The sequence below is a fragment of the Bidens hawaiensis genome, unplaced genomic scaffold (genome assembly GCF_021521415.1).
Source record: "Bidens hawaiensis isolate Kalapana, Puna unplaced genomic scaffold, B.hawaiensis_p1.1 tig00013865_1, whole genome shotgun sequence".
Classification (NCBI taxonomy): domain Eukaryota; kingdom Viridiplantae; phylum Streptophyta; class Magnoliopsida; order Asterales; family Asteraceae; genus Bidens; species Bidens hawaiensis.
The window spans coordinates 165,522-193,511 of NW_027492185.1; the positions used below are offsets into that span (position 1 = coordinate 165,522).

At 39.1% G+C, this 27,990-nt stretch overlaps 1 protein-coding gene across 1 annotated transcript; it reads left to right on the plus strand.

Annotated features, from left to right (window-relative positions):
* Positions 1-20,823: 20,823 nt before the first annotated feature.
* LOC143545143 (agamous-like MADS-box protein FUL-L) lies at positions 20,824-27,776 on the plus strand. The gene is made up of 8 exons (XM_077037079.1): positions 20,824-21,200; positions 26,701-26,779; positions 26,877-26,941; positions 27,005-27,104; positions 27,187-27,228; positions 27,322-27,363; positions 27,428-27,516; positions 27,591-27,776. Exons 1-8 carry the CDS (start codon positions 21,016-21,018, stop codon positions 27,694-27,696), a joined length of 708 nt encoding a protein of 235 aa, XP_076893194.1. The 5' UTR covers positions 20,824-21,015; the 3' UTR covers positions 27,697-27,776.
* The last annotated feature ends 214 nt before the right edge of the window (positions 27,777-27,990 follow it).

Sequence of the window (27,990 nt, forward strand, 5' to 3'; positions counted from 1 at the left end):
AACCCAAACCCCGTGTCGACTTTGTAACCGATGTGGCCGTACTGGTCACACTGCTGAGAACTGTAGAGTCCTTCTCGCCAATCCAATTGCGCCAACACCACCAGTCTACCCGCAGAATCCACAACCAACCTACCAAAACCCACGACCCAGATCGTGCTTTAACTGCGGTGATCCCAGTCATTTCCGGAACGCGTGCCCGAGACTGCAAGTGCAAATCACACAAGCGAATCCGGTGAACCAGATTTCGAACCAAGTGACGCGTGGACGAGCTTTTAACATAACCGCGCACCAAGCGCAAGCGAATAATGACGTAGTTAATGGTACATTTTTACTTAACGGATTTTATGCTTCTGTACTTTTTGATACTGGCGCCGATCGAAGCTTTATCTCTCGCGCCTTCGAGCAGAAGCTTGCGCGACCGCGCAACGATTTAAAAGAAGATTTTTCAGTTGAATTGGCTAATGGTGAAATTATTTTAATTAACTCAGTGATTAAAGATTGTACGCTTAATCTTAACGAAAACGATTTTCTGATCGACCTCATCCCTATGCCTCTTGGAAGCTTTGATGTTATCATTGGTATGGACTGGCTCTCGAAGAATCGCGCCGAAGTTATTTGCGCCAAGAAATTGGTTCGCCTACCTCGAGAAAATGGTGATCTTTACATTTACGGCGAAAAACCCTCCAGTGGTCTTAAACTTATGTCTTGCGCCGAAGCCCAAAGGCTCATGCGGAAGAAGTATATTGCATTCCTAGCCCATGTGGTTAAGCCTGCTGAAGAGAAGAAGCTTCGCGATATCCCTGTTGTGCGTGATTTCCCTGAAGTTTTTCCTGATGATCTTCCTGGTATCCCTCCCGCTCGTGAAGTCGAGTTCCGTATTGATCTTGTCCCTGGTGCTTCCCCCGTAGCTAAATCTCCTTATCGTCTTGCACCCGCTGAGATGCAAGAATTGGCCAGCCAACTTCAAGAGTTGACTGCTAAAGGATTCATTCGCCCTAGCTCTTCGCCCTGGGGTGCTCCGGTGTTGTTCGTTAAAAAGAAAGATGGATCGTTTCGCATGTGTATTGATTACCGCGAGTTGAACAAACTCACCATTAAAAACCGGTATCCCTTACCGCGTATTGACGACCTCTTTGATCAACTCCAAGGTGCCTCTTGTTTCTCGAAGATTGATCTCCGCTCTGGATATCACCAGTTGCGCATCCGCGATGAAGATGTTCCGAAGACTGCTTTTCGAACTCGTTATGGCCATTTTGAATTCTTGGTCATGTCCTTCGGTCTAACCAACGCACCCGCCGTTTTCATGGATCTAATGAATCGGGTGTGTAGGCCTTTCTTGGATAAATTCGTGATTGTGTTTATCGATGATGTTCTGGTGTATTCTAAGACCAAGGCCGAGCACGAGCAACATCTTCGGTTGGTGTTGCAAAAGCTTAGAGCTGAGCAACTCTATGCTAAGCTTTCCAAGTGTGAATTTTGGTCGGATGAAGTACAGTTTCTTGGTCATGTTGTTAACAAGATGGGTATTCATGTCGACCCATCCAAAATTGAAGCAATCAAGAACTGGATTACGCCATCCTCTCCTTCTGAGATCCGTTCCTTTCTGGGCTTAGCTGGTTATTACCGGCGTTTCATTTCGAACTTCTCGAAGATCGCTTTGCCTTTAACAGCTCTAACGCACAAAGGTAAACCGTATATTTGGGGCTCGAAGCAAGAAGAAGCCTTTCTAACGCTCAAGCGTTTGTTGTGTGTAGCTCCTGTTCTTGCGCTACCTGAGGGTAATGATGATTTTGTCGTGTACTGCGATGCCTCCAACCAAGGTCTCGGTTGTGTTCTTATGCAACGAGGCAAGGTTATCGCTTACGCATCAAGGCAACTCAAGGTTCATGAAAAGAATTATACAACTCACGACCTCGAACTAGGCGCAGTTGTTTTTGCCTTGAAGATCTGGAGACACTACCTTTATGGTACTAAGTGTATCCTTTACACCGACCATAAAAGCCTTCAGCATATCTTTGATCAGAAGGAACTTAACATGAGACAACGCCGATGGAACGAACTCATCAGCGATTACGATTGTGAGATCCGGTATCATCCTGGTAAGGCTAATGTGGTAGCCGATGCGCTCAGCCGAAAACCCTGCCAACTTAACTGTATCTTGCCGCGCACGCATCTTCACTTTGCGCCGATTCAAAGCAACCTTGAATCGCGTATTCGTGACGCGCAGCGCGCATCCATCAGTAACGGTAACCTTCGCGCCGAGTTAGCGTGTGGCGCGGAAGCGCACTTTGTCCCTAATCTGAGTGGAATTCTCTGCTATCTTAATCGCATCTGGATCCCCTTTGATGAGAATCTTCGCGCTGATATCCTGAGTGAAGCGCACAAATCTCGATATTCTATTCATCCTGGCGCTGATAAGATGTACAAGGATTTGCGCATTACTTATTGGTGGCCCGGTATGAAGAAGGATATTGCTGTGTTCGTAGCTAAATGTCTGACTTGTTCTAAAGTTAAAGCTGAACACCAACGCCCATCTGGTTTGCTCGAACAACCAGAAATTCCTACGTGGAAATGGGAATGTGTAGCAATGGACTTTATTACCAAGTTACCTTTGACAGCAAGCAAGCATGATAGCATTTGGGTAATAGTGGATCGATTGACTAAGTCTGCTCACTTCCTGCCCATTCGTGAAAACTACCGTGTTGAGCAACTCGCGCAGCTTTATGTCAAGGAAATTGTCTGCCGCCATGGTACTCCTTTGAGCATCATATCCGATCGCGATGGCCGTTTTATATCTCGCTTTTGGAAATCTCTCCAATCTGCGCTAGGAACTCGCTTGGACATGAGTACGGCATATCATCCTCAGACTGACGGTCAGTCTGAGCGAACTATTCAAACTCTTGAGGACATGCTCCGATCTTGTGTTCTTGATTTTGGAGGTAATTGGGATTCGCACCTGCCTTTGATTGAGTTCTCTTATAATAACAGCTATCATTCCAGTATCGGTATGGCCCCATTTGAAGCACTTTACGGTCGTAAGTGCCGCTCCCCGATTTGTTGGAGCGAAGTGGGTGAAGCTCAAATCACAGGACCCGAACTTGTTCAAGAGACAACCGATAAAATCGCCAAGATCCGTGATCATCTGCTGACTGCCAGAAGCCGACAGAAGAGTTACGCAGATCGTAGGCGAAAGCCTCTCGAATTTCAAGTTGGTGATCTTGTTCTCCTCAAAGTGTCGCCCTGGAAAGGTGTTGTCCGCTTTGGGAAGAAGGGTAAGCTTGCTCCTCGTTATGTTGGTCCATTCAAGATTCTCGCGCGTGTGGGAAAAGTTGCCTACAGACTTGACCTGCCGCCCGCGCTCAGTAATGTGCATCCAACGTTCCATGTATCCAATCTCAAGAAGTGTTTAGCTGACGAGAACCTTCACATTTCACTCGATGAAGTTCAAGTTGATGAATCTATGCATTTCGTTGAGAAGCCTGTTGAGATTATGGATCGCGAGGTTAAGCAAACCAAGCGCAGTCGTATCCCTATCGTGAAAGTTCGTTGGGAGTCCAAGCGCGGAGCCGAGTTTACATGGGAAAGGGAAGATCAAATGAAGATCAAGTACCCGCACCTGTTCTCTGCGCAACCTACTTCGAGATAAATTTCGGGACGAAATTTCTTAAAGTAGGGGAGACTGTGACATCTGCCCTGATCCGACCCGACCCAGGTACCCGTTTCTCTGACCCGATCTCTTTCTTTTATGATTTAATATTTATTTATACTTATATTTTACTTTTAATAATAAAAATATATATTTCCTTCCCGCCTTTTTCTCTCTCTTTCTTTCCGCCGTCCCCTCCCTCTTCCTTCTCTCATTCCGCCTTCTTTTCCCTCTTGTCGCCGTCCCGCCCTTAAGCCTTGTTTCCCTCAACTCTTTGCTTGTCCTTTGGTTCTTCCCGCCTAAGGATGTCTGCAGCTCCACGCGCCAGACTCCTTACATGGAAGCCTGCGTGAAGACATCTTGTTCCTGCGATGCGTGAAGAGAACTCTTCTCGCAGCGCGCTAAGAATGCATGTTCTTCCCGCAATGCGCTAAGAATGTATGTTCTTCCCGCGATGCGCTTAGAATTCTAGTTCACGCAGCACGCTAAGGATGCGATTCTTCCCGCAGTGCGCTAAGGGTTGTTGTGCCAGCCTTCGCGCTCGCGCACTCAGCCTTCCCGCGCTTAACCCTTGTATCTTCTGTTTAAATCTAGCCGTTTGCTTTTGTGTTGTCTTATCTTTTGAGCCGTTGACCTAACCCATCTAATGTCTGAATAGTTACTTTCGGCGCAGCATGCGCACCAACCCCATTGGTTGACAGATAAAGTGACTGACATAATCTTTTGAGATCTGCTTTTGCCATGCTTGACCAGTACCTTTATCTGATCCGCCCATGCTTTTTACTGTTCCCTGTCAGCTTTATCTTGCCCCCTGCAGCTGCCATATCTTTTGATATCTTTACTTTTCAGAACTTTTTACCGTTGATATCTTTTCTTTTACTTTTTGAGATCTTTTCCCCTTTTTCTAGGGTTTGTGTCTCCTAGGGTTTTCCTATATATAATAATAATATTTTCATAACACATCACACACAAACACTTAATCTCTCCTGTTCTCTTGCTCCTTGCTCTCTCTGCCGTCTTCCTCTCTGCCTCCGTCTTCCTCCCTGTCCTGCCCTGCTTTTCCGGTAATATATATATATTATATAATAATTTACTTATTAATTATGCTAACTTATTATCAAGACTTAAAACAGATCGTTAAAACAATAATCTTAATTATAGGTTAACTTTGCTTGTTTAAGAGTTGATTCTTGCATATCTTTCACCGCATCGTTTATCAAGTGAGTTATCTCGTATCTAATCCCTTTTTATTTTAAATGCCTTGGGATGTTCATGTGTTCATACAAAACTTGAGTCTTAAACTGTTTATGAACTTTAGTCGCGCAGTATCCCATGTGTTGAGGACGTAGACTTGGCTGTTTATTTGTATGTGTGGATCATTAACCGTATGGACGGTCTATTCCGCAGTTTTCATGGTACCATTAGATGAACACGGGAGAACATTCGTTTATGATTTTCTCTTTTGTTTACACATGCACAGTTAGTCTTGTTTGTGAGCTCAATTGTGAGCACTGGCAGTCTTGTCTCTTAGAGTTGGTCCCGATCAGATTACACCCTTGTTGAAAACCAGACATACACATGTTGCGCGCAGATTTATTGTTATCTATGTATTGTATTAAACTTGATTTCTCACCAACACGCAAGTGTTTGACGTTTATTTTAACACATGTTCAGGTTTGCAGTAGCTGTTTTGGAGCTTGTGGACACGTAGGACGTTTTTACTTTTGGACCTAGAATTAAAATGTATCAGGACAAGTTAATGATGTTTGAATGTTATAATTTATAATATATTGATTTATGTTTGATTTATGTTCTTTATTTTCCCCGCTGCGCGTGCGCGATAAAATGTGTATTAATAAATATTGACACCAATAGTGTCACGAGTAATGAAACAATATGTGGCGCCCCGATGTATAATCCGCCTTTGGTCGGGGTGTTACAAAAACCAACATAATATGATACTTGAGATAATCATAAATAAAAAATGATAATTTTAGCCACATAAATGGTAAATATTAATGGAAGATCTATGACGTGAAATAATAACAACAAAGATTACAAAATGAATCATATTGCAATTAGGTTAATTTACAGTCTTTTCTGGTTTCCTATGGCCGGTTGCCGATATAAACCGCGAACCAACCGTTCACTACGTTTTGAAAATTTTGAAACCGACCAACAAACCGAAAGTAAAAAAGAAAAAGAAAAAAGAAGTCAAACCAATGACTGATTTAAACGATTTGAAGGTTTTAACCGAACCATAAACACTTATATTTGTACGTGATTAGCATGTTCAAACACCCGCTGCATCGCGTGGGCACCCGTCTGGTATTGATATTAATGGAGCATATAATTCTAGGTATGAATAATATAAACAATGGTTAATTGGTCACCAATATTTGTTGAAAAAGTTGCGGTATAGTTGGGATTTAATATAATCCATGTAGCCTTTAGACAAGCAATATACCAAGTATTGGATGCAATAATTGCATTATGTTTTTCATTAGTAGAATTGAAAAGAGAATATTCACTATTTCACTATTTGGTACCCGTCAAGAGTTTATATTTATTATTAACTTCTCAATAATCACAACACAGCAGTGATTACCTTCATAATGGTGTGATTCGTGGCCTAACCGTAGCGCCAATGATGGAGTTGCTGAAATAGTTTTCGACAAGAATGTTGAATAATGCAAAGGACTACACCATCAATCTTTCTGATGTCTAAATAATAAACCCTTAATTTGTGACTAATACTTTTACTTTTGCAACTTGGCTTGAAATAAACAACCGGTGTATGATTATTCACCAAGGGCAACAAACTGCGAGTTTAGGATAAAATGATTAGCTCCATACCATCCGAGACTAGAACTCGTAGAGTATACTTTAGTCAAGGACTCGATGCAACATGTTTGAACCCGAACTGGCCAACTCCAAATTAACCGGTTAATCTACTTCCCAACTAAATCCTCCTCGTAGTGAGAAATCAACTCACACTAATATATGGGGGCATTTGACCTCCCCACTACACTATTGTAGCTCACAATCTCTTCATATACCATGAAGACACTAATATATACAAGTACGGATGCTTAAGACGTATGGATAACTACCCATAATAAAATAAAAATTTAGCCTAATGCAGCCTTTATTTTACTGAAATAGTTGCATTTGATGAAGTTGTATTAGACATAATACAGTCTTTTTGTTATATAATGCAATTGATTTTATCCAATGCAACAGTCTTTTTGTTATATTATGCAATTGATTTTATCAAATGCAACATTCTCAAGATGTAACTCTTTAGAAAAAAGACAATAGGTTGCATTAAGTATGATGCAACTTCATCTAACGTTTTAGTAAAATAAAGGTTGTATTAAGCCAATTTTTTTAGTCGTGAAATAACATACTACCACTACTACTTGATATTTACATATGCATATGCACGTGTGTTCTCTCAAGGTGGCCTCGGCTTAAGTACTTGAGTCGGAATGTCCACAAAATTCAAGCCCATGTATCCTTTAATGGGTTTTCCTGTAATTACATCTTGCTCGTGGCTTGTAAGAGACAAAGTGTCACTAACACACCCGTTGAGACTAATCTGAACTAGAAGAGTCTCTCCTTCACCCATACCATGTGCCATCTAAAGGATTAATCTTGAATATTAATAAAGTTAATGGTTTATTATGTTATATTTATTTTACTTAATCGAATTGTAGTAGGTTTAGAAAAGGTATGTCTTGGAGAGCAGGTTTAGTAGATCTATAAATAGAGGTCTAGATTATTAGTTTTATTGGAGAGAGTTGAGAGAGAGTTAAGAGAGAGTCAAGGAGTCTCATCTCCATGTACGTTTGATAAGTTCGTGAAGTTCGTTTGTTACGTTCGTTTGATTATATGAAAAGAGTCAGAGGTTGTCACCCCAATATCTCGTGTTTGTTTGTTTGATAAGTTCGTTTGATTCGATTGTTTGATCCGTCTGGGCCAACACCATCTACTCCGAATCTTGCATTATGGAAATTTGCTTGGTATTTATTAAAATAATGGTCTAAGTAAGATGGTTAGATATAAAAAATTTAAAATTTAGGATATTTACTCACAAAGAAAGAAATCGTCACATATCTACATGTTGAAAAGAATCAACGTCAAATTCCATCACAATCACATCAACTAAGGTTAAACAGTCTAAAATGAGTTATTTATCATTGTACCATCTCTAAAAAGAAGGGATAATTATGATCATTCTGAAACTTTCCTCACATTAAAACACCAACTCACCAACTATTTCTAATTTTCAAAAAACAATTAATGTATTCAAATACAAAATCCTGTCTTTAATACGTACGTACGTGTTGTAATTGAAATGAAATACTTCATACAATTTTTATATTATTTATTTCTTTATCTTTTTGAAATGTCAACTAATAAAGTCCGGCCACTCAGGTACACTTGTTAACAAAAGCGTTGACGGACTACAATCAGAGTAGGGGTCGGCTGTACCTAGTAAAAAAAATATTTTAGAGATAAATATATGTTAAAATCTCGTTTGATCCGTATGAAAAATTGACACCGACCCTCTTCTGTCCCAATGAAATTTTTTTCTGATCCCCCATTGGAGAAAAGGCTACCCTCACCGCGATCATAGTCAGCAATAAAAACTATTCATTCACTCAATTGTGTTTACACACTAAAAACTTTCTATAAACTTGACCACCGACACATGTTCGCTATATAAATTAGCATATGATGTCATTAATGTTCAAAACAAAATCTGGATTTCAACTAGAAAAATGAGATAACACCTAGTACACATTTTTCTTAACTATTTCTCTTGCCGTTCACTACATATTATTATCTTCAACGCGTTAGGTAAATGTTGCCACGTCCATAGGTTGTTTTTTTTATGGTGGTGTTCGTAGCTATGGGTGGTTGCAGACCAATTCAGATGTGGGTTGGGTATCTTTTAATGTTTTTGGCATACAAGTTGGCGATGATGTGGAAATTGTATGAGTGTTTGTGGGACGAAATCATTGTTTGAGAAAAAAATTTGCGGGTTGGTAACATGTCGGCGACTGGACATGTTTTTGGACATTAATTCGTGGGTGTTATGTAACACCCCGACCAAAGGCGGATTATACATCGGGGCGCCACATATTGTTTCATTACTCGTGACACTATTGGGTGTCAATATTTAATAAATATATTCATTCACGCGTGCGCAACGTATACATAAGATATAAATAAACCAACATAATCAATATATTATAAATCAAAATATTCGAACAGCAATAACTTGTCTTGATACATTTTAATCTAGGTCCAAAAGTAAAGAAAACTTCCTACGTGTCCACAAGCTCCAAAACAGCTACTGCAAACCTGAACATGTGTTAAAATAAACGTCAAACACTTGCGTGTTGGTGAGAAATCAAGTTTAATACAATACATAGATAACAATAAATCTGCGCGCAACATGTGTATGTCTGGGTTTCAACAAGGGTGTAATCAGATCGGGACCAACTCTAAGAGACAAGACTGCCAGTGCTCACAATTGAGCTCACAAACAAGACTAACTGTGCAAGTGTAACAAAAGAGAAAATCATAAACGATAGTTCTCCCGTGTTCATCTAATGGTACCATGAAAACTGCGGAATAGACCGACAAGACGGTTAATGATCCACACATACAAATAAACAGCCAAGTCTACGTCCTCAACACATGGGATACTGCGCGACTAAAGTTCATAAACAAGTTTAAGACTCTAAGTTTGTATGAACACATGAACATCCCAAAACATTAAAAGCAAAAAGGGATTAGGTACGAGATTACTCACTTGATAAACGATGCGGTGATAGATAAAGCAAGAACCAAACAAGCAAGTTAACCTATAAGTAAAGATTATTGTTTTAACGATCGGTTTTAGGTCTTGATTATAAGTTAGCATAATTAATAAGTTATTATATATAATATATTACCGGAAAACAGGGCAGAGGAGAGGAGAAAACGGAGGCAAGAGAGGGAGGCGGCAGAGAGCAAGGAAAACAGGAGAGAGTAAGTGTTTTGTGTGTGTAGTGTTATGAAAATATTATTATTATTTATAGAGAAACCCTAGGGAACACAATCCCTAGAAAAAGGGGAAAAGATCTCAAAAAGCAAAAGATTCCAAAAGCAAAAGATATCAAAAGATATGGCAGCTGCAGAGGCAAGATAAAGCTGACAGGGAACAGTAAAAAGCATGGGCGGGTCAGATAAAGGTACTGGTCAAGCATGGAAAAAGCAGATCTCAAAAGATAATGTCAGTCACTTTTTCTGCCAACCAATGGGGTTGGTGCGCATGCTGCGCCAAAAGTGGCTTTTCAGACATAAAGCAGATTAGGTCAACAGCTCAAAAGATAAGACAACTCAAAAGCAACGGCTAGATTAAACAGAAGAAAACTCAAAGGGGTTTAGCGCGAGAAGGCTGACACAGAAGGTCAAGAGAGCGCGAGCGCGAGGGCAGACAGAAACAACCTTAACGCGTCGCGGAAAGAACTACATTTCTAAGCGCGCCGCGGGAAGAATCACATTTCTTAGCGCGCCGCGGGAGGAACTAAAATTCCTAGCGCGCCGCGGGAAGAACTAAAATTCTTCGCGCGTCGAGGGATGAACCACGATTCTTAGCGCGCTGCGAGAAGAGTTCGTCTCGCGTATCGCTGAAACAGGTGGTCTTCACGCAGGATTCCTTGTAAGGGGTCTGGCGCGTGGAGCAGCGCAGACAACCTTAGGCGGGAAGGAACAAAGGACAAGCAAAGAGTTAGAAGAAAAAGAGGGAAACAAGGCGTAAGGGCGGGACGGCGACAAGAGGGAAAAGAAGGCGGAAAGAGAGAAGAAGAGGGATGGGACGGCGGAAAGAAAGAGAGAGAAAGAGGCGGGAAGGAAAATATATATTATTATTAAAAGTAAAGTATAAGTATAAATAAATATCACATCATAAAAGAAAGAGTTCGGGTCAGAGAAACGGGTACCTGGGTCGGGTCGGATCGGGGCAGATGTCACAGTCTCCCCTACTTTAAGAAATTTCGTCCCGAAATTTATCTCGAAGTAGGTTGCGCAGAGAACAGGTGCGGGTACTTGATCTTCATTTGATCTTCCCTTTCCCATGTAAACTCGGCTCCGCGCTTGGACTCCCATCGAACTTTAACAATAGGGATACGACTGCGCTTGGTTTGCTTAACCTCGCGATCCATAATCTCAACAGGCTTCTCAACGAAATGCATAGCTTCATCAACTTGAACTTCATCAAGTGGAATGTGAAGGTTCTCATCAGCTAAACACTTCTTGAGATTGGATACATGGAACGTTGGATGCACATTACTGAGCGCGGGCGGCAGGTCAAGTCTGTAGGCAACTTTTCCCACACGCGCGAGAATCTTGAATGGTCCAACATATCGAGGAGCAAGCTTACCCTTCTTCCCAAAGCGGACAACACCTTTCCAAGGCGACACTTTGAGGAGAACAAGATCACCAACTTGAAATTCGAGAGGCTTTCGCCTACGATCTGCGTAACTCTTCTGTCGGCTTCTGGCAGTCAGCAGATGATCACGGATCTTGGCGATTTTATCTGTTGTCTCTTGAACAAGTTCGGGTCCTGTGATTTGAGTTTCTCCCACTTCGCTCCAACAAATCAGGGAGCGGCACTTACGACCGTAAAGTGCTTCAAATGGGGCCATACCGATACTGGAATGATAGCTGTTATTATAAGAGAACTCAATCAAAGGCAGGTGTGAATCCCAATTACCTCCAAAATCAAGAACACAAGATCGGAGCATATCCTCAAGAGTCTGAATAGTTCGCTCAGACTGACCGTCAGTCTGGGGATGATATGCCGTACTCATGTCCAAGCGAGTTCCTAGCGCAGATTGGAGAGATTTCCAAAAGCGAGATATAAAACGGCCATCGCGATCGGATATGATGCTCAAAGGAGTACCATGGCGGCAGACAATTTCCTTGACATAAAGCTGCGCGAGTTGCTCAACACGGTAGTTTTCACGAATGGGCAGAAAGTGAGCAGACTTAGTCAAACGATCCACTATTACCCAAATGCTATCATGTTTGCTTGCTGTCAAAGGTAACTTGGTAATAAAGTCCATCGCTACACATTCCCATTTCCACGTAGGAATTTCTGGTTGTTCGAGCAAACCAGATGGGCGTTGGTGTTCAGCTTTTACTTTAGAACAAGTCAGGCATCTAGCTACGAACACAGCAATATCCTTCTTCATACCGGGCCACCAATAAGTAATGCGCAAATCCTTGTACATCTTATCAGCGCCAGGATGAATAGAATACCGAGATTTGTGCGCTTCACTCAGGATATCAGCGCGAAGATTCACATCAAAGGGAATCCAGATGCGATTGAGATAGCAGAGAATTCCACTCAGATTAGGCACAAAATGCGCTTCCGCGCCACACGCTAACTCGGCGCGAAGGTTACCATTACTGATGGATGCGCGCTGCGCGTCACGAATACGCGATTCAAGGTTGCTTTGAATCGGCGCAAAGTGAAGATGCGTGCGCGGCAAAATACAGTTAAGCTGGCAGGGTTTTCGGCTGAGCGCATCGGCTACCACATTAGCCTTACCAGGATGATACCGGATCTCACAATCGTAATCGCTGATGAGTTCGTTCCATCGGCGTTGTCTCATGTTAAGTTCCTTCTGATCAAAGATATGCTGAAGGCTTTTATGGTCGGTGTAAAGGATACACTTAGTACCATAAAGGTAGTGTCTCCAGATCTTCAAGGCAAAAACAACTGCGCCTAGTTCGAGGTCGTGAGTTGTATAATTCTTTTCATGAACCTTGAGTTGCCTTGATGCGTAAGCGATAACCTTGCCTCGTTGCATAAGAACACAACCGAGACCTTGGTTGGAGGCATCGCAGTACACGACAAAATCATCATTACCCTCAGGTAGCGCAAGAACAGGAGCTACACACAACAAACGCTTGAGCGTTAGAAAGGCTTCTTCTTGCTTCGAGCCCCAAATATACGGTTTACCTTTGTGCGTTAGAGCTGTTAAAGGCAAAGCGATCTTCGAGAAGTTCGAAATGAAACGCCGGTAATAACCAGCTAAGCCCAGAAAGGAACGGATCTCAGAAGGAGAGGATGGCGTAATCCAGTTCTTGATTGCTTCAATTTTGGATGGGTCGACATGAATACCCATCTTGTTAACAACATGACCAAGAAACTGTACTTCATCCGACCAAAATTCACACTTGGAAAGCTTAGCATAGAGTTGCTCAGCTCTAAGCTTTTGCAACACCAACCGAAGATGTTGCTCGTGCTCGGCCTTGGTCTTAGAATACACCAGAACATCATCGATAAACACAATCACGAATTTATCCAAGAAAGGCCTACACACCCGATTCATTAGATCCATGAAAACGGCGGGTGCGTTGGTTAGACCGAAGGACATGACCAAGAATTCAAAATGGCCATAACGAGTTCGAAAAGCAGTCTTCGGAACATCTTCATCGCGGATGCGCAACTGGTGATAGCCAGAGCGGAGATCAATCTTGGAGAAACAAGAGGCACCTTGGAGTTGATCAAAGAGGTCGTCAATACGTGGTAAGGGATACCGGTTCTTAATGGTGAGTTTGTTCAACTCGCGGTAATCGATACACATGCGGAACGAACCATCTTTCTTTTTAACGAACAACACCGGAGCACCCCAGGGCGAAGAGCTAGGGCGAATGAATCCTTTAGCAGTCAACTCTTGAAGTTGGCTGGCCAATTCTTGCATCTCAGCGGGTGCAAGACGGTAAGGAAATTTAGCTACGGGGGAAGCACCAGGGACAAGATCGATACGGAACTCAACTTCACGAGCGGGAGGGATACCAGGAAGATCATCAGGAAAAACTTCAGGGAAGTCGCGCACGATGGGGATATCGCGAAGCTTCTTCTTTCCTTCATCAGGTTTAACCACATGGGCTAAGAATGCAACATACTTCTTCCGCATGAGTCTTTGGGCTTCGGCGCAAGACATAAGTTTAAGACCACTGGAGGGTTTTTTCGCCGTAAACATGAAGATCACCATTTTCTCGAGGTATGCGAATCAATTTCTTGGCGCAAATAACTTCGGCGCGATTCTTCGAGAGCCAGTCCATACCAATGATAACATCAAAGCTTCCAAGAGGCATGGGGATGAGGTCAATCAGAAAATCGTTTTCGTTAAGGTTAAGCGTACAATCTTTAATCACTGAGTTTATTAAAACAGTTTCACCATTAGCCAATTCAACTGAAAAATCTTCTTTTAAATCGTTGCGCGGCTCGCGCAAGCTTCTGCTCGAAGGCGCGAGAGATAAAACTTTCGATCGGCGCCAGTATCAAAAAGTACAGAAGCATAAAATCCGTTAAGCAAAAATGTACCATTAACTACGTCATTATTCGCTTGCGCTTGGTGCGCGGTTATGTTAAAAGCTCGTCCACGCGTTACTTGGTTTGAAATCTGGTTCACCGGATTCGCTTGTGTGATTTGCACTTGCAGTCTCGGGCACGCGTTCCGGAAATGACTGGGATCACCGCAGTTAAAGCACGATCTGGGTCGTGGGTTTTGGTAGGTTGGTTGAGGGTTTTGCGGGTAGACTGGTGGTGTTGGCGCAATTGGATTGGCGAGAAGGACTCTACAGTTTTCTGCAAGGTGACCAGCGCGGCCACATCGGGTACAAAGTCGACATGGGACTTGAGGTGGGTGGTGGAGTCTACAGGTTGGGCAAAAGGGGTGGTTTCCTGTGTAAGGTTTCTTAGTTGGCGGGGCAGGGAGTGCTGGATTGGTTAAGCATAGTTATGGGCTACAGGAGGTGTTGGGTAGGTTGACAGTGGGTTAGGCGCATAAACTGGAGGTTGGTATGCGGGTTGCTGGACAATGGGCGGGTTGATAAGCGCATAGGCCTTGCGCCTGCGCTTGAGGTTGTTACGGTTTGAGGGTTCAGGTTTGGTTTCTGTTGGTTCAGGGGCAGTCTTGGTGAGTTTGGTCTTTTCTGTTCCCGCAGGAACAGGGTTCCTGCTCTGACATGGTTGTCGCTGAGCACAGCGGCCAACTCAATGGCGTCAGAGAGGGTAACTGGGTTTCTGGCCCATACAGAATCTTGAATTTCCATGGGGAGACCCCCAAGGAATTTCTCGATTGCTCGGCGGGAAGGGGTAACAAGGTGAGGGACCAGTAAGCTTAGCTCGTGGAAGCGCGTCGCGTACTCGCGCGCTTCACCGCTGTATTGCTTAAGATTCCAAAATTCCTCCTCTAGGCGCTTAATTTCGTTGGGAGGGCAGAATTCTCGCGTCAGAATTTCCTTGAATTCCTCCCATGTCATGCTAGAAGCAGCTTCTGCGCCACGCGCATGAGCTACTCCATTCCACCATGTAAGCGCTCTAGATTCCAGGACACTGGAAGCATACAGGGTTCGTCTGTCTGAGGGGCATTGGGTGTGGAGGAAAGTGTTTTCTATTTTCTCAAGCCACTGGAGCATCACGGTGGCTCCTTCAAGACCTGTGAACTTTGGAGGGTTACCCGCGTTAAAGGACTTAATGTTATAACTGGAGGTATTGTTTTGGCTCAAGGCTTGGGCTATCGCGGCGGCCATTTCCTGGGAACGTTGCTGTCTACGCATGCGCGAGGCTTCTCTTCTCTGAAATCGGCGAGATAGCGGAGGCATTCTATAAAAATTTTATTTTAGTTAATATCTTGGTTTTAGCGCAAAGTATGTCATCGTAAAGCTTGGTTTCACGGAGTCAGTTACTGTCAAAAGTTAAAGTAAAATAAATGATCCTAAATGCAGACTTAATAAAGGTAACAAATTCGAATCAAGAATCGACAATTCATGTATCACCATGACTTTCCGAATTCCCAATTTTAAAATATACGAGCAAACGAGTATTGGAGATTGACGATTCATGTATCACAATGACTTTTCAATCTTCAATATAAAACATACAAGAAAATGAGTATTGGAGGTTGACAATTCATGTATCACCATGACTTTTCAACTCTCCAACCTCAGAACACAATCGTAAAGGGAAATTGAAAATCAACTATTCATGTATCACCATGACTTTTCGGATTTTCAAATCGAACATGTAAGTAAAATCAATAAAAATCGAAATTCGACAAAAATCGAAATATCGCGAAATAAAACAGAAAATCATATACTGCGCAAGTGCGAGCATATTCATAAATAACGAGTAATTAACAATAAGCGCGCAAACATGAGATTTCTCTCATGCGCGAGAAGGGACTCTTAGGTATTCTAGGCCGTTACGTCTAACCACCTATCCTAAAGTCAACAAGCTCTGATACCAATCTGTAACACCCCGACTAAAGGCGGATTATACATCGGGGCGCCACATATTGTTTCATTACTCGTGACACTATTGGGTGTCAATATTTAATAAATATATTCATTCACGCTGTGCGCAACGTATACATAAGATATAAATAAACCAACATAATCAATATATTATAAATCAAAATATTCGAACAGCAATAACTTGTCTTGATACATTTTAATCTAGGTCCAAAAGTAAAGAAAACTTCCTACGTGTCCACAAGCTCCAAAACAGCTACTGCAAACCTGAACATGTGTTAAAATAAACGTCAAACACTTGCGTGTTGGTGAGAAATCAAGTTTAATACAATACATAGATAACAATAAATCTGCGCGCAACATGTGTATGTCTGGGTTTCAACAAGGGTGTAATCAGATCGGGACCAACTCTAAGAGACAAGACTGCCAGTGCTCACAATTGAGCTCACAAACAAGACTAACTGTGCAAGTGTAACAAAAGAGAAAATCATAAACGATAGTTCTCCCGTGTTCATCTAATGGTACCATGAAAACTGCGGAATAGACCGACAAGACGGTTAATGATCCACACATACAAATAAACAGCCAAGTCTACGTCCTCAACACATGGGATACTGCGCGACTAAAGTTCATAAACAAGTTTAAGACTCTAAGTTTGTATGAACACATGAACATCCTAAAACATTAAAAGCAAAAAGGGATTAGGTACGAGATTACTCACTTGATAAACGATGCGGTGATAGATAAAGCAAGAACCAAACAAGCAAGTTAACCTATAAGTAAAGATTATTGTTTTAACGATCGGTTTTAGGTCTTGATTATAAGTTAGCATAATTAATAAGTTATTATATATAATATATTACCGGAAAACAGGGCAGAGGAGAGGAGAAAACGGAGGCAAGAGAGGGAGGCGGCAGAGAGCAAGGAAAACAGGAGAGAGTAAGTGTTTTGTGTGTGTAGTGTTATGAAAATATTATTATTATTTATAGAGAAACCCTAGGGAACACAATCCCTAGAAAAAGGGGAAAAGATCTCAAAAAGCAAAAGATTCCAAAAGCAAAAGATATCAAAAGATATGGCAGCTGCAGAGGCAAGATAAAGCTGACAGGGAACAGTAAAAAGCATGGGCGGGTCAGATAAAGGTACTGGTCAAGCATGGAAAAAGCAGATCTCAAAAGATAATGTCAGTCACTTTTTCTGCCAACCAATGGGGTTGGTGCGCATGCTGCGCCAAAAGTGGCTTTTCAGACATAAAGCAGATTAGGTCAACAGCTCAAAAGATAAGACAACTCAAAAGCAACGGCTAGATTAAACAGAAGAAAACTCAAAGGGTTTAGCGCGAGAAGGCTGACACAGAAGGTCAAGAGAGCGCGAGCGCGAGGGCAGACAGAAACAACCTTAACGCGTCGCGGAAAGAACTACATTTCTAAGCGCGCCGCGGGAAGAATCACATTTCTTAGCGCGCCGCGGGAGGAACTAAAATTCCTAGCGCGCCGCGGGAAGAACTAAAATTCTTCGCGCGTCGAGGGATGAACCACGATTCTTAGCGCGCTGCGAGAAGAGTTCGTCTCGCGTATCGCTGAAACAGGTGGTCTTCACGCAGGATTCCTTGTAAGGGGTCTGGCGCGTGGAGCAGCGCAGACAACCTTAGGCGGGAAGGAACAAAGGACAAGCAAAGAGTTAGAAGAAAAAGAGGGAAACAAGGCGTAAGGGCGGGACGGCGACAAGAGGGAAAAGAAGGCGGAAAGAGAGAAGAAGAGGGATGGGACGGCGGAAAGAAAGAGAGAGAAAGAGGCGGGAAGGAAAATATATATTATTATTAAAAGTAAAGTATAAGTATAAATAAATATCACATCATAAAAGAAAGAGTTCGGGTCAGAGAAACGGGTACCTGGGTCGGGTCGGATCGGGGCAGATGTCACATGTTATCCCTCCATAAGCTCTTAGATTTACAAAACGGCTAGAGGAGTGTATGTTTTACTTTGTAGAAAGACTTCATATACAAAGGTTCAAATATTCGATGATGCAAGGTATAAGAGGAAATATCCAACGACTAATAAAACATGCTACACTTAATGTGTAGAATGCTAGTGCACATAACCATTGCAACATTTAAATAAACACCTAATGCATTCAACTTAAACCCGGACATTTAATGCAAAAGCAATAGATTTAATCGTTAGAATTAAGATAAAAATGAGCTTTTTAGTATGTATTAGTAACTTTTGCTTTGAGCTAACCGTAATGCATATGTTCTGCTTCTCTGAGTTGTGAGTTGAGATGCAGTTTGAAGCACGCAACTTGTATGTTTTAGTTACTTTTACTTTGAGAACAATATCAACTTTTACATGTTTACTTTGAAGCTAAATACTTTCACATTGTAGTTACTTATATATTTTTTTATTATTACTTTCTCTTTGAAGCTAATTACAAGTTTTGGTTATTTTGATTTGATGCTAATTGTATTATTTTTTTTAATTCCACTATGAAGTTGATTCGCATGTGAACTAAGTTTATCGATTATGTAAAACATTCATAAAGATAACACATATAATACTTTTTTGTGCCGTTTATAAAAGGTTATGAAAGAAGAGAATATGCATAAAATAAAACCTTATCAAATTAATCACCCTTTTACTTTTAAAACTCAACATATTATTAGGACATTAAAATCAATGTTTTTATAATTCTCCAAATCATTTAACACGCATACATAGGGCCCTTCTCTAGTACAAAACAAATTTTGTCTAAGAAATATAAGAAATAATTAATAGATGATAGCATGTATATGATGGGCCAAGGACTCAATACCCATGAATTGATAGATGATAGCTTGGGATCGCTAAGCAATTTTTGTTTTAATCCTAAAAAACACTAACACTTATTTTTGGTACAAGAATGTCTTCTTGAGGCATTTCTCGATAACATGAAGGCTTTCTAGTTTTGTGGGAGTCCATCACACATCTTATGGAGACTATGAGATAGCCTTAAGCCACGTCACATAAGCAAAAAGGGTGCGTGTTTGAAAAGTTAAGCAACTATTGGGACACTTTTTGTTTTATTTTTTCTCAACTATTAATTAATAATTTACATAAACCAATTATTTCCCTTCGCCTCACCCAACAACCACACATTTAAAATTTCACCCCCACCACAACATATGCAACCGAGTGTGAAATGTGAAAGTCTAACTGCTTATGTGTCGCATGCGTGGCAAACTCATATTTCACATATCCCACAATGGACCTTATGGAGGCTGTGAGAGGTCGCAAGGGTGCGCGTGGAAGGTTTAACCGGGTGTGAGGGCACTTCCAAATACCCATAGTCGATTTGTTAATTTTAAGTGGTAACGAACTAGAATGATCTCAACCTACACGTGAGTTTTTTATAAAATAAAACCCAAGCACATCCAGTTAAGACTTGAATGTCCACACCCATTTTAAGAGCAGCACCATATATGATTGAATTAACTGTTTTATCAACAATTGATTGTATTATACAATATTAAGTGTTTGCATTACATGAGAAAAACGTACATATGAAAATACGTATATGTTTATAATAAAACAAACAACATGCGTATTCAAAATATATTTAAACTATTTGAAAAAATCTCCCGTCTACTTTCTTTAATAAATAATAATAGTTTCCGTACCTCTCTTAAAAAAGTGATAAATCTAATTCCTAGTGACCCAAAATGTGTGTCCCAAAACAATACAAAGATAAGAAACCAACCAATAAAAACTTGACAACACATCTACCTTAAACTACACTGATTTTAATGTTTTCAATGCAACTATTCTCCTTCCCCATCCTCTCCTTTACTTATTCCATTCTTCACCCCCTTCCATTTTTTACACCTTAAAAATCATATTCCAACAAATATTTTAATATTCAAAGTATTCCCGAAGTGTTGTTTCAAATCGGTCTGCTAAAAGCTCCTGATTTAATATTCAACATGATTTATCATATCATGTATTATTATTTATTAATTACCACCAAAAGAATAACAACCAATCCATAGTTGAATTCAACTACAATATATAGAAACATAGATATTACATCAATATAGCAGGAAGGCGGGCAACAAGCTGCGCCGCCACCCCTTTCTGAATTGCAAACCCTAACCTACTAAAGACATACCCCTGCCCCTTTGGAGTCGACACATTGCTATGCACAACTTGTTGGACCCTGGTTAGAAAACAGATAGCTTCCAGTGCCAAGGAGCCAAATGTATCAAAAGCCAGAGGGACAAAAACATGTTGGTTCTCTTCGCAGGCTTTAGCATGTTTCTCCACCTTCTTCGTTTCAGCCCTTTTCATTGCTTGCCCAGCTACAAACCCATTATCCCTCAAACCAGCTAAGGGAGATACCCCTGTGAGGTCAACACAAGCGTGTTTTCCCCCGGCCCAACCAAAGACGAGCAAATCTGCCGGTCGTAGAGTGGATCTCCCTTCCGTGGGGTCTGTAAGGAAGTTTACGGGGGCTTCCTTTTTAGCTGATATCCCAGCTCGCCTTAAGATGTCCCAAAGAACGTCCCGCACCCAATCATGTCGGTATTTGAACCCAGACATCTCCTTGCAATGAACCGCATGCTCTCCGAATTTATCCAGGCAAGCCTTACGGCAGATCGGACATGTTTCGTCTTCTGGGTACATTGGGACCATCAAACGGTACTTAAGAATGGCCCTATATATCTTTTACAGTTATTGTCTTTCCAACCCTTTATAAAAATAATAATAATTACCACATTTACGATTTCTAGTAGAATTTACTCATTTAGTAAAAGCGAAGTATAAAATACTACTTTTTGTTCCTTACATATATATGGTAAGAAAACATATTATTATGGTAAGTTATGGATGAATAGATGGTAATACATACACATAATGCATACACCAAAATAGAAATAAACCTAGGAAAAAACATTCTCCTGTGTCTTACTTGTTATCTTCTTAGATCTTCTTAGATTTGCTTTTACTTTTTTAATTATTCTTTTCCACTTTAAAAAGCTAGGCTATTGTTTTTAGGGTTTGTGTAAGATGGGTCGAGGAAGAGTGCAGTTGAAGCGGATCGAGAACAAGATTAGCCGACAAGTAACATTCTCCAAACGAAGAACAGGTTTGCTGAAGAAAGCTCATGAGATCTCTGTCTTGTGTGATGCTGATGTCGCTCTCATCGTTTTTTCTACTAAAGGAAAATTGTTTGAGTACTCAACTCACTCCAGGTCAACTCATTATCTTCATTCTTCTAATTATATATATTTCTTGTTTTAAATTCTTAGCTTAAAATACATGCAAAACCAACTTCAAGATCAGGCTCTTATTTAACTCAAATCTGTTTTATGATTTATTTTAATATTAATTATTTATGTTCAAGGTTTCAGGTTCTTCTTTTTTGGTTTTACTTTATTAACTTTTTGGATTTGGATTCAAAACCCTAAATCTTGTGTTGTTTCTTGGGGTTAAATTATTATTATTATTATTATTTATTTATTTTGTTGTGACATAAATCCTTTAGATTTCTTCAGTCTATTCTCCTTTCTGCATGTAACCAAATTCAGAAACATCTATGCAAACCACACATAATAATATAATATATTACTATAAGTGGTTTACTCCCTTTAACTTTGGATGGATATTGTTAACTTTATTTTCTGGGTAATGTACTCTTTTATTTATTAAAAAATGGTTTTAGAAAAAAGTTTAATTTGATAATTAACTGTGATGTTGGAACTTGAAATTTTTCTTGAGCTGTGTGATATACCACTTAATTGCTACGTACATATGACAGCCTTAAAACATTATCGTACTAAAATTTCTTCAAACTGATGAGTTGAAGGTTTTGGAAACATGATCAGCTTTAGTTTTGTTGGTACATAAGTAAACAAGGAAGACAACCTAGTACTTACAAAGGTTGTGTCTTAGACTAGCTGTAATTGTCTAGCTTGTTGCATTCAAACATGAACAAATCAAAGCAAAATAACCCCCCCCCCCCTTTTTTGAACGGCAAACTTCTCATAAACCAAAAAGGAATACACGAACCCAGCTAGAGGTTGAAACAAACACAAACAAAACAAAGGGGAGCATCAACAACAGCCTACACCCAAGTAGCATGGAGCAAAAAGACCTAGACCACCCATGAACCTATTCACTTGAAGAAACGAGACCTTCTTTGTGTAACAATTTGACCAGACCCCTTTATCTCTGCCCCCCCCCCCCCCCCCCCACCCCCCTTCTTGCACTCTTGCCAATAATCATTTTAGGATATTTACCTCGCGTTCACTAGCGATAATATCTCTTAATTGACGCTCATAGCCTTTGAGTGAAACCCCCACTACCTCTCCCAACCAGCACGTTTCCAGAACTTCTGAATCCAAATCGTGCTCCATGTTTTGTGAATCGCCTATGTCCGAGCCCAATTTAGAGTAAGAATCCCCAACTTCAGCATCATCATCTCTGCTTGAGTGATCCTCCAAACTGTCTTCGGCTAAAGATTCTAGGACAGATTCCGGGTTCAATGTATCAAAACCCCCTTTTGATACAACAAGAAAATGTTAGTTGAAATTAAACTTATTGATTATCAAGTGGAATAATGTATAGAGAAAGATTTTTCAACATGTTACTCAGTTAAAACACATTTAATAATACTTTGCTGTTTTAAGAATTATCATATGAAGTCTTTTACAGTTCATATGAATCTTACTTCAACATCCTTGTTTATTTCATATGCTAATGGTATATATATATAGTCAGTTTGATCAAACTTTATATAGAATCTAAACATGTTCCAACTTCCAAGTCATTATCATGAGTGAGAAAGTTAAGTGCCATATTTCATAGAAGAAAGTTGGGTTTAAGAAATTGATCATACATTTACAGGCATGTAAACGAACCGAACATTCGGTGAATTGTTCGTGAATTGTTTGGCGGGAAGTTCGTTTACTTAATAAACGAACGAATATGAAAAAAAAGTTTGTGTTCGTTTAATTAAACGAACGAAAATGAACACATGTTCCGTTCGTTCATTTTTGTTCATGAAGGTTCGTTTATGTTCGTTAATTTATGTTTGTTTATGTCTGTTTATTTATGTATTAATAAAAAATAATTAAATATTATTTAGATGAGTCATATACTTAAAGTTTTATGTTTGTTAATTATGTTCATTTAAGTGTTTTCATTTATGTTCGTTTATGTTTGTTTGTGTTCATACATGTTCATTTATATTTGTTCAGCTCTATTTGTTTAGATTTTAAACAAACGAACATAAACGAACACAAATGTTCATTTTTTAAATAAACGAACATGAACATAAATATTTGTTCGATTAAGTGTTCGTGTTCGTGTTCGTTTAAAGTTTAATGAACGAACACGAACATGCCCTTTTTCGTGTCCGTTCACTTCGTTTACATGTTTTCATTATTCACATTGATGAATACATCAGTCTTAATCTCTAGGCTCTGCCGATTTTATTTGTGTTCATTTGTGTTCGTGAACTTATTAATTTCCTTAATGAGCGAACACGAATATGAAATCTCGTTCAGTAAGGGTTCGTAAACCGTTCGTGAATACATTATTTCCTTAACTAACGAACACATTATTTCCTTAACTAACGAACATATTATTTCCTTAATTAACGAACACCAACAAGGCCTTGTTCGTGTTCGTTCGGTTTGTTTACAACCACACTATACCAGTTCATCTTAGAGATGTCTCCAAATAGGGGTTTATCAAGTGAAAATAAGTTTTAGTTGTATAAAATAGTTTGGTAGAAGTAGTAATAGTTGTGGATAAAAAGTATTAAAAAACATCATAAAAGATCACACACATAAGCATTTATTTGTATCTGGTACATGATTATTGAGAAAGTATGTTTAGGTTTTTGCTTTAAACTTGCTTTTGAAACACACTATGTACTTGATGTTAGTCTAATTGGTCACTTTTCACAAACTTACACAAGATTATACTAAGATTCTTTTTTATAAAATTGAAGACAGAGTTCTGTCACACATTCAATTTTTGCTGGCTGTTAAAAAAATGCATTTTTTTTAATATGAGATATTTCATAAACAAAAGCTAAATTTAAAAATTTAATTTAAATCTTTTGTGGAAACATATGCATTAATAACCTTTCATTAATACTCCTTGTAATAATATACAACACATATGGCTGGTTATTTTGAGTTTGCTTTGATATAAGTTTGCTGTTAAAAAAATGCATTTTTTTTAATATGAGATATTTCATAAACAAAAGCTAAATTTAAAAATTTAATTTAAATCTTTTGTGGAAACATATGCATTAATAACCTTTCATTAATACTCCTTGTAATAATATACAACACATATGGCTGGTTATTTTGAGTTTGCTTTGATATAAGAAACTATATATTATACATGAATATCAATCAATTCTGTACATTCTTTAAACATATTCATACATTTAACTAAAATATGTTTGACATAAAACTCATTTGGGATAAATATGGCGCAACAATTATATAAAATGTAAGCAAACTTGTTATAATTATACACTTTATAAGTGTTGAAAATTTACTTAAGATTAAATAAGAAGCTTTAATTTAAAAAACCAGTTCATAATTAACTCTACTTGATTTATAAAATTATATAATTCAGCTTTTAAAATAGGAGCTTTTTAAATCTCTATCGAGGAGGGACGACAAATGAATCCAAATAAGAGTATCTGACAGATAAACCCTAAACATTTAGGGTGGGGTGTTACGATATAAGATCGGGTATGAGATCAATTAGGTTTCAAAAAAGTTCGTGGGTATGAGACATATATGGTATTATATTAGGTAAAATCTAACCAGATTCCTCAAAATATACATATACATATACACATGTAATATAATAATCAACTAATCTACTCGCTTTCTAGTTTTTATATTTCTAACTTTTCTTGGATAATAAAATTATATAAAGTTAAAGTAGTAGAAATTTACATTGGAATATCAATGCATTTTTAACAAACTAACGTATATTCTTGATACCGACGGGTAATGAGTAACTGGGTACCCTATGGATATGAAATACGGTTTTACAAACGATATGAGACTGAGATGGCCGATATCCATTCTAGTTAAGCTAGGGTTCAAGTCCTTTAAGAGTTCAAAGCATAATTTTAAATAATGCATTATATTGTTTATTAAAAGATGTTATGCATTCATAGTTTAGTTTAGTTTATATCAAATTTATATATATATTTGTTGTTTTTTCCCTAAAATCTTTAATTAAATCTCAAAATCATAAGTTGGTTGTGACTCAATGGTAGAGCATTCACTTTACAAGTGAGAGGTAGGGGGATCAAACCTCACTACCACCAACTTATATGGGAGATATGAAGGATGACCTTGGCTTGCCAGAGTTCGAGTCCTGATCTCACCCGGTTTTACCGGCTCCTCGCTGTCGTGCCGTTTGGCGGGCGTGGGGGTCGGGTTTTATCCGGTGAATCCCTCAACAGGTGGACCGCTAGGGGCTCCGTCCGTCCGGACTAGTGGCCGGCTCGGGCTACCTTTAGCCAATGGGGGGCGCGTACAGGGTACCCGGCGTTACTTAGTTGGCCGTTCAAAAAAAAAAATCTCAAAATCAGTTTCGTGTCAATCATAATCATAATTCAATCATAAAAATCCCATTAAATGCTTCATGTAATATATTTAAAAATTTAATCTTAAGAAACTTCATTTTGGTTAAGCAAGAATCATATGATGGTTAATGTTGTTATATATATGTAACTAAATTTATTTTAATACAGTTTATATAGTTGGTCTAGATTAATTAAATATAGTTTAATTTATAATATATAAGTAATAATTAGGATATATATTTAAAATTTCATTGTTAATGTAATCTTCAATCACCGTTTTTTTCATACCAGTTATATATTTCCGTTTATAAAGTTAATTTGTTTGGTCGTTCAAAAAATTATATATTTCTTTTGAAATTTAGATAGTTTTTTACATTCATTCATAAAGATATTGTTTGGTGAAATTTGTAGTATATTTAAATCCATCTCCACAGTTTTATGTAGAAAAGCAAACAAGGCATTGTCATTTTCCTATTGTGTCAACAACATTACATATTGCAGCATAATGAAGTATGTGGATGATAAAAAAAATACACAAAATATACACTTGATACATAATGTGATTCACTAGCTTGACGAATTAGTTGTTGGTGATTTTAGTGTCATCAATGTCATTTTAGGAGCTAGGTGTAAAATGACTATTCTAACCACGGTATCATGGAACCTCTAAAGTTTATTAGGGGAAACCAAAAGGTGGTTCCGAGGACGGCCTCCCTAGTGGGGTCCAAGGGTAAGTTGAATGAATTTGATATGGTAAGTTGTTGTTTGATCATCAGTATTAACTATGATCATTACTATTAACTTTGGTCTTCAGAACTTTGATGATTATGACTAACTAGGATAGAGATTTGTACATACGAAATACCTTACTCTGAAAGTGGTTACACGATCCACAAGGCCATCTGGTTATTACAAAATCAAAGAAACCTACATTAGGATTCCCATGACCGAACAGAAAAGATATCTTATTGTTCCAATTTTAACACAAGGTTTATAGCTCATAGTGAGATATATCCAAAAAGTTGTTTAGTTGGTGAAAGTTTGTATGTAATCAGTAGTAGAAGTGTTAATCTTACATGGAGTTTGCATACAGATTCTTACTATTGTATAGTTGAAACATGCAGTATGGAGTCAATTCTTGAGAGGTATGAAAGGTATTCATATGCAGAGAAATTGCTTATTGCTCCTGAAATCGAAACACAGGTATATAAACACGTCACTTCTGCTATAAGTTTTTATTTATATTCAGTGACTCATAAAAGACCATTCATTTATTACATATCCAACAAAATGTGTACAGGCAAGCTGGACTCTTGAATCTTCAAAGCTCAAGGCAAAGATAGAAGTTCTCGAAAAAAACATAAGGTAGTCATCGTAAAATGTCTTCAGTAGTAATTTTCAAATGATAAGTTGTAAAATATGATTTAGGCACTATGCTGGGGAAGAACTAGAGCCCTTAAACCTTAGAGATCTTCAAAATGTGGAGCACCAACTCGAGACAGCTCTTAAGCGTATACGAACAAAGAAGGTAACTAAAAAGTTACTTATCTTATGCTTTCTGGTATATAAGCAATCATATAATTGTTAATCGCTGAACTTTATTTATGCAGAACCAAGTCATGCATGAGTCAATCTCCGAGCTTCATAAAAAGGTAACTTACTGCTGCCAAACATCTTAATAGGTATCTTTATATTTATAACAAGACATGCAACTTGTTTACAATATTTATTATGTTTGACGACAGGAGAGGACGTTGCAAGAACGAAACAACTCACTCTCCAAAAAGGTACTAGCTATCGTCTACACGCTAATTAAGATAATTATTATCTAACTATTTGAACTTGGCACAGTTGAAAGAGAATGAGAAAAACAGTGAGCAGCAAAACTCAAGGTTAGAGTTACCTCAGCCGCATTCTGTTCCTTCTTTTGGAACCAGCAGGTACATATAATATTTCTTCTCTTTTTTATGTACATGTGGAAGAGTGGTTATTAATCAGTTTTTACGTCTTGCAGTGGACCGATCATTGGAGCAGCTATGAGAGAGGAGGAATTAGCTCAAACTCATGTGGTGTCCACCACCGTGATGCCGCTATGGATCATCCGCCACATTAACCAATAAGATCTAAAAGGCAGTGTGTTTTTAAAGTGGTGAAGTTTGGGTTTGTACAATTATTATGTTTCTGATGTCATAAATACATCAAACATTATCAGTTCTACTATATGATATGTTTAAACACTGCCAAATTTGTACTCCCATTCTGGAATATGCATCCGATATGCATCCGATATGGCCTCAACAATGCTAATAATATTATCAGTCACACTACTATCGTTGTGATGACCTGAATATCTGTGGCGTGAATGCGTTTAGATACTTTTTTTTTACAATGGGCCTTCATTTAGAAGAGTTGAT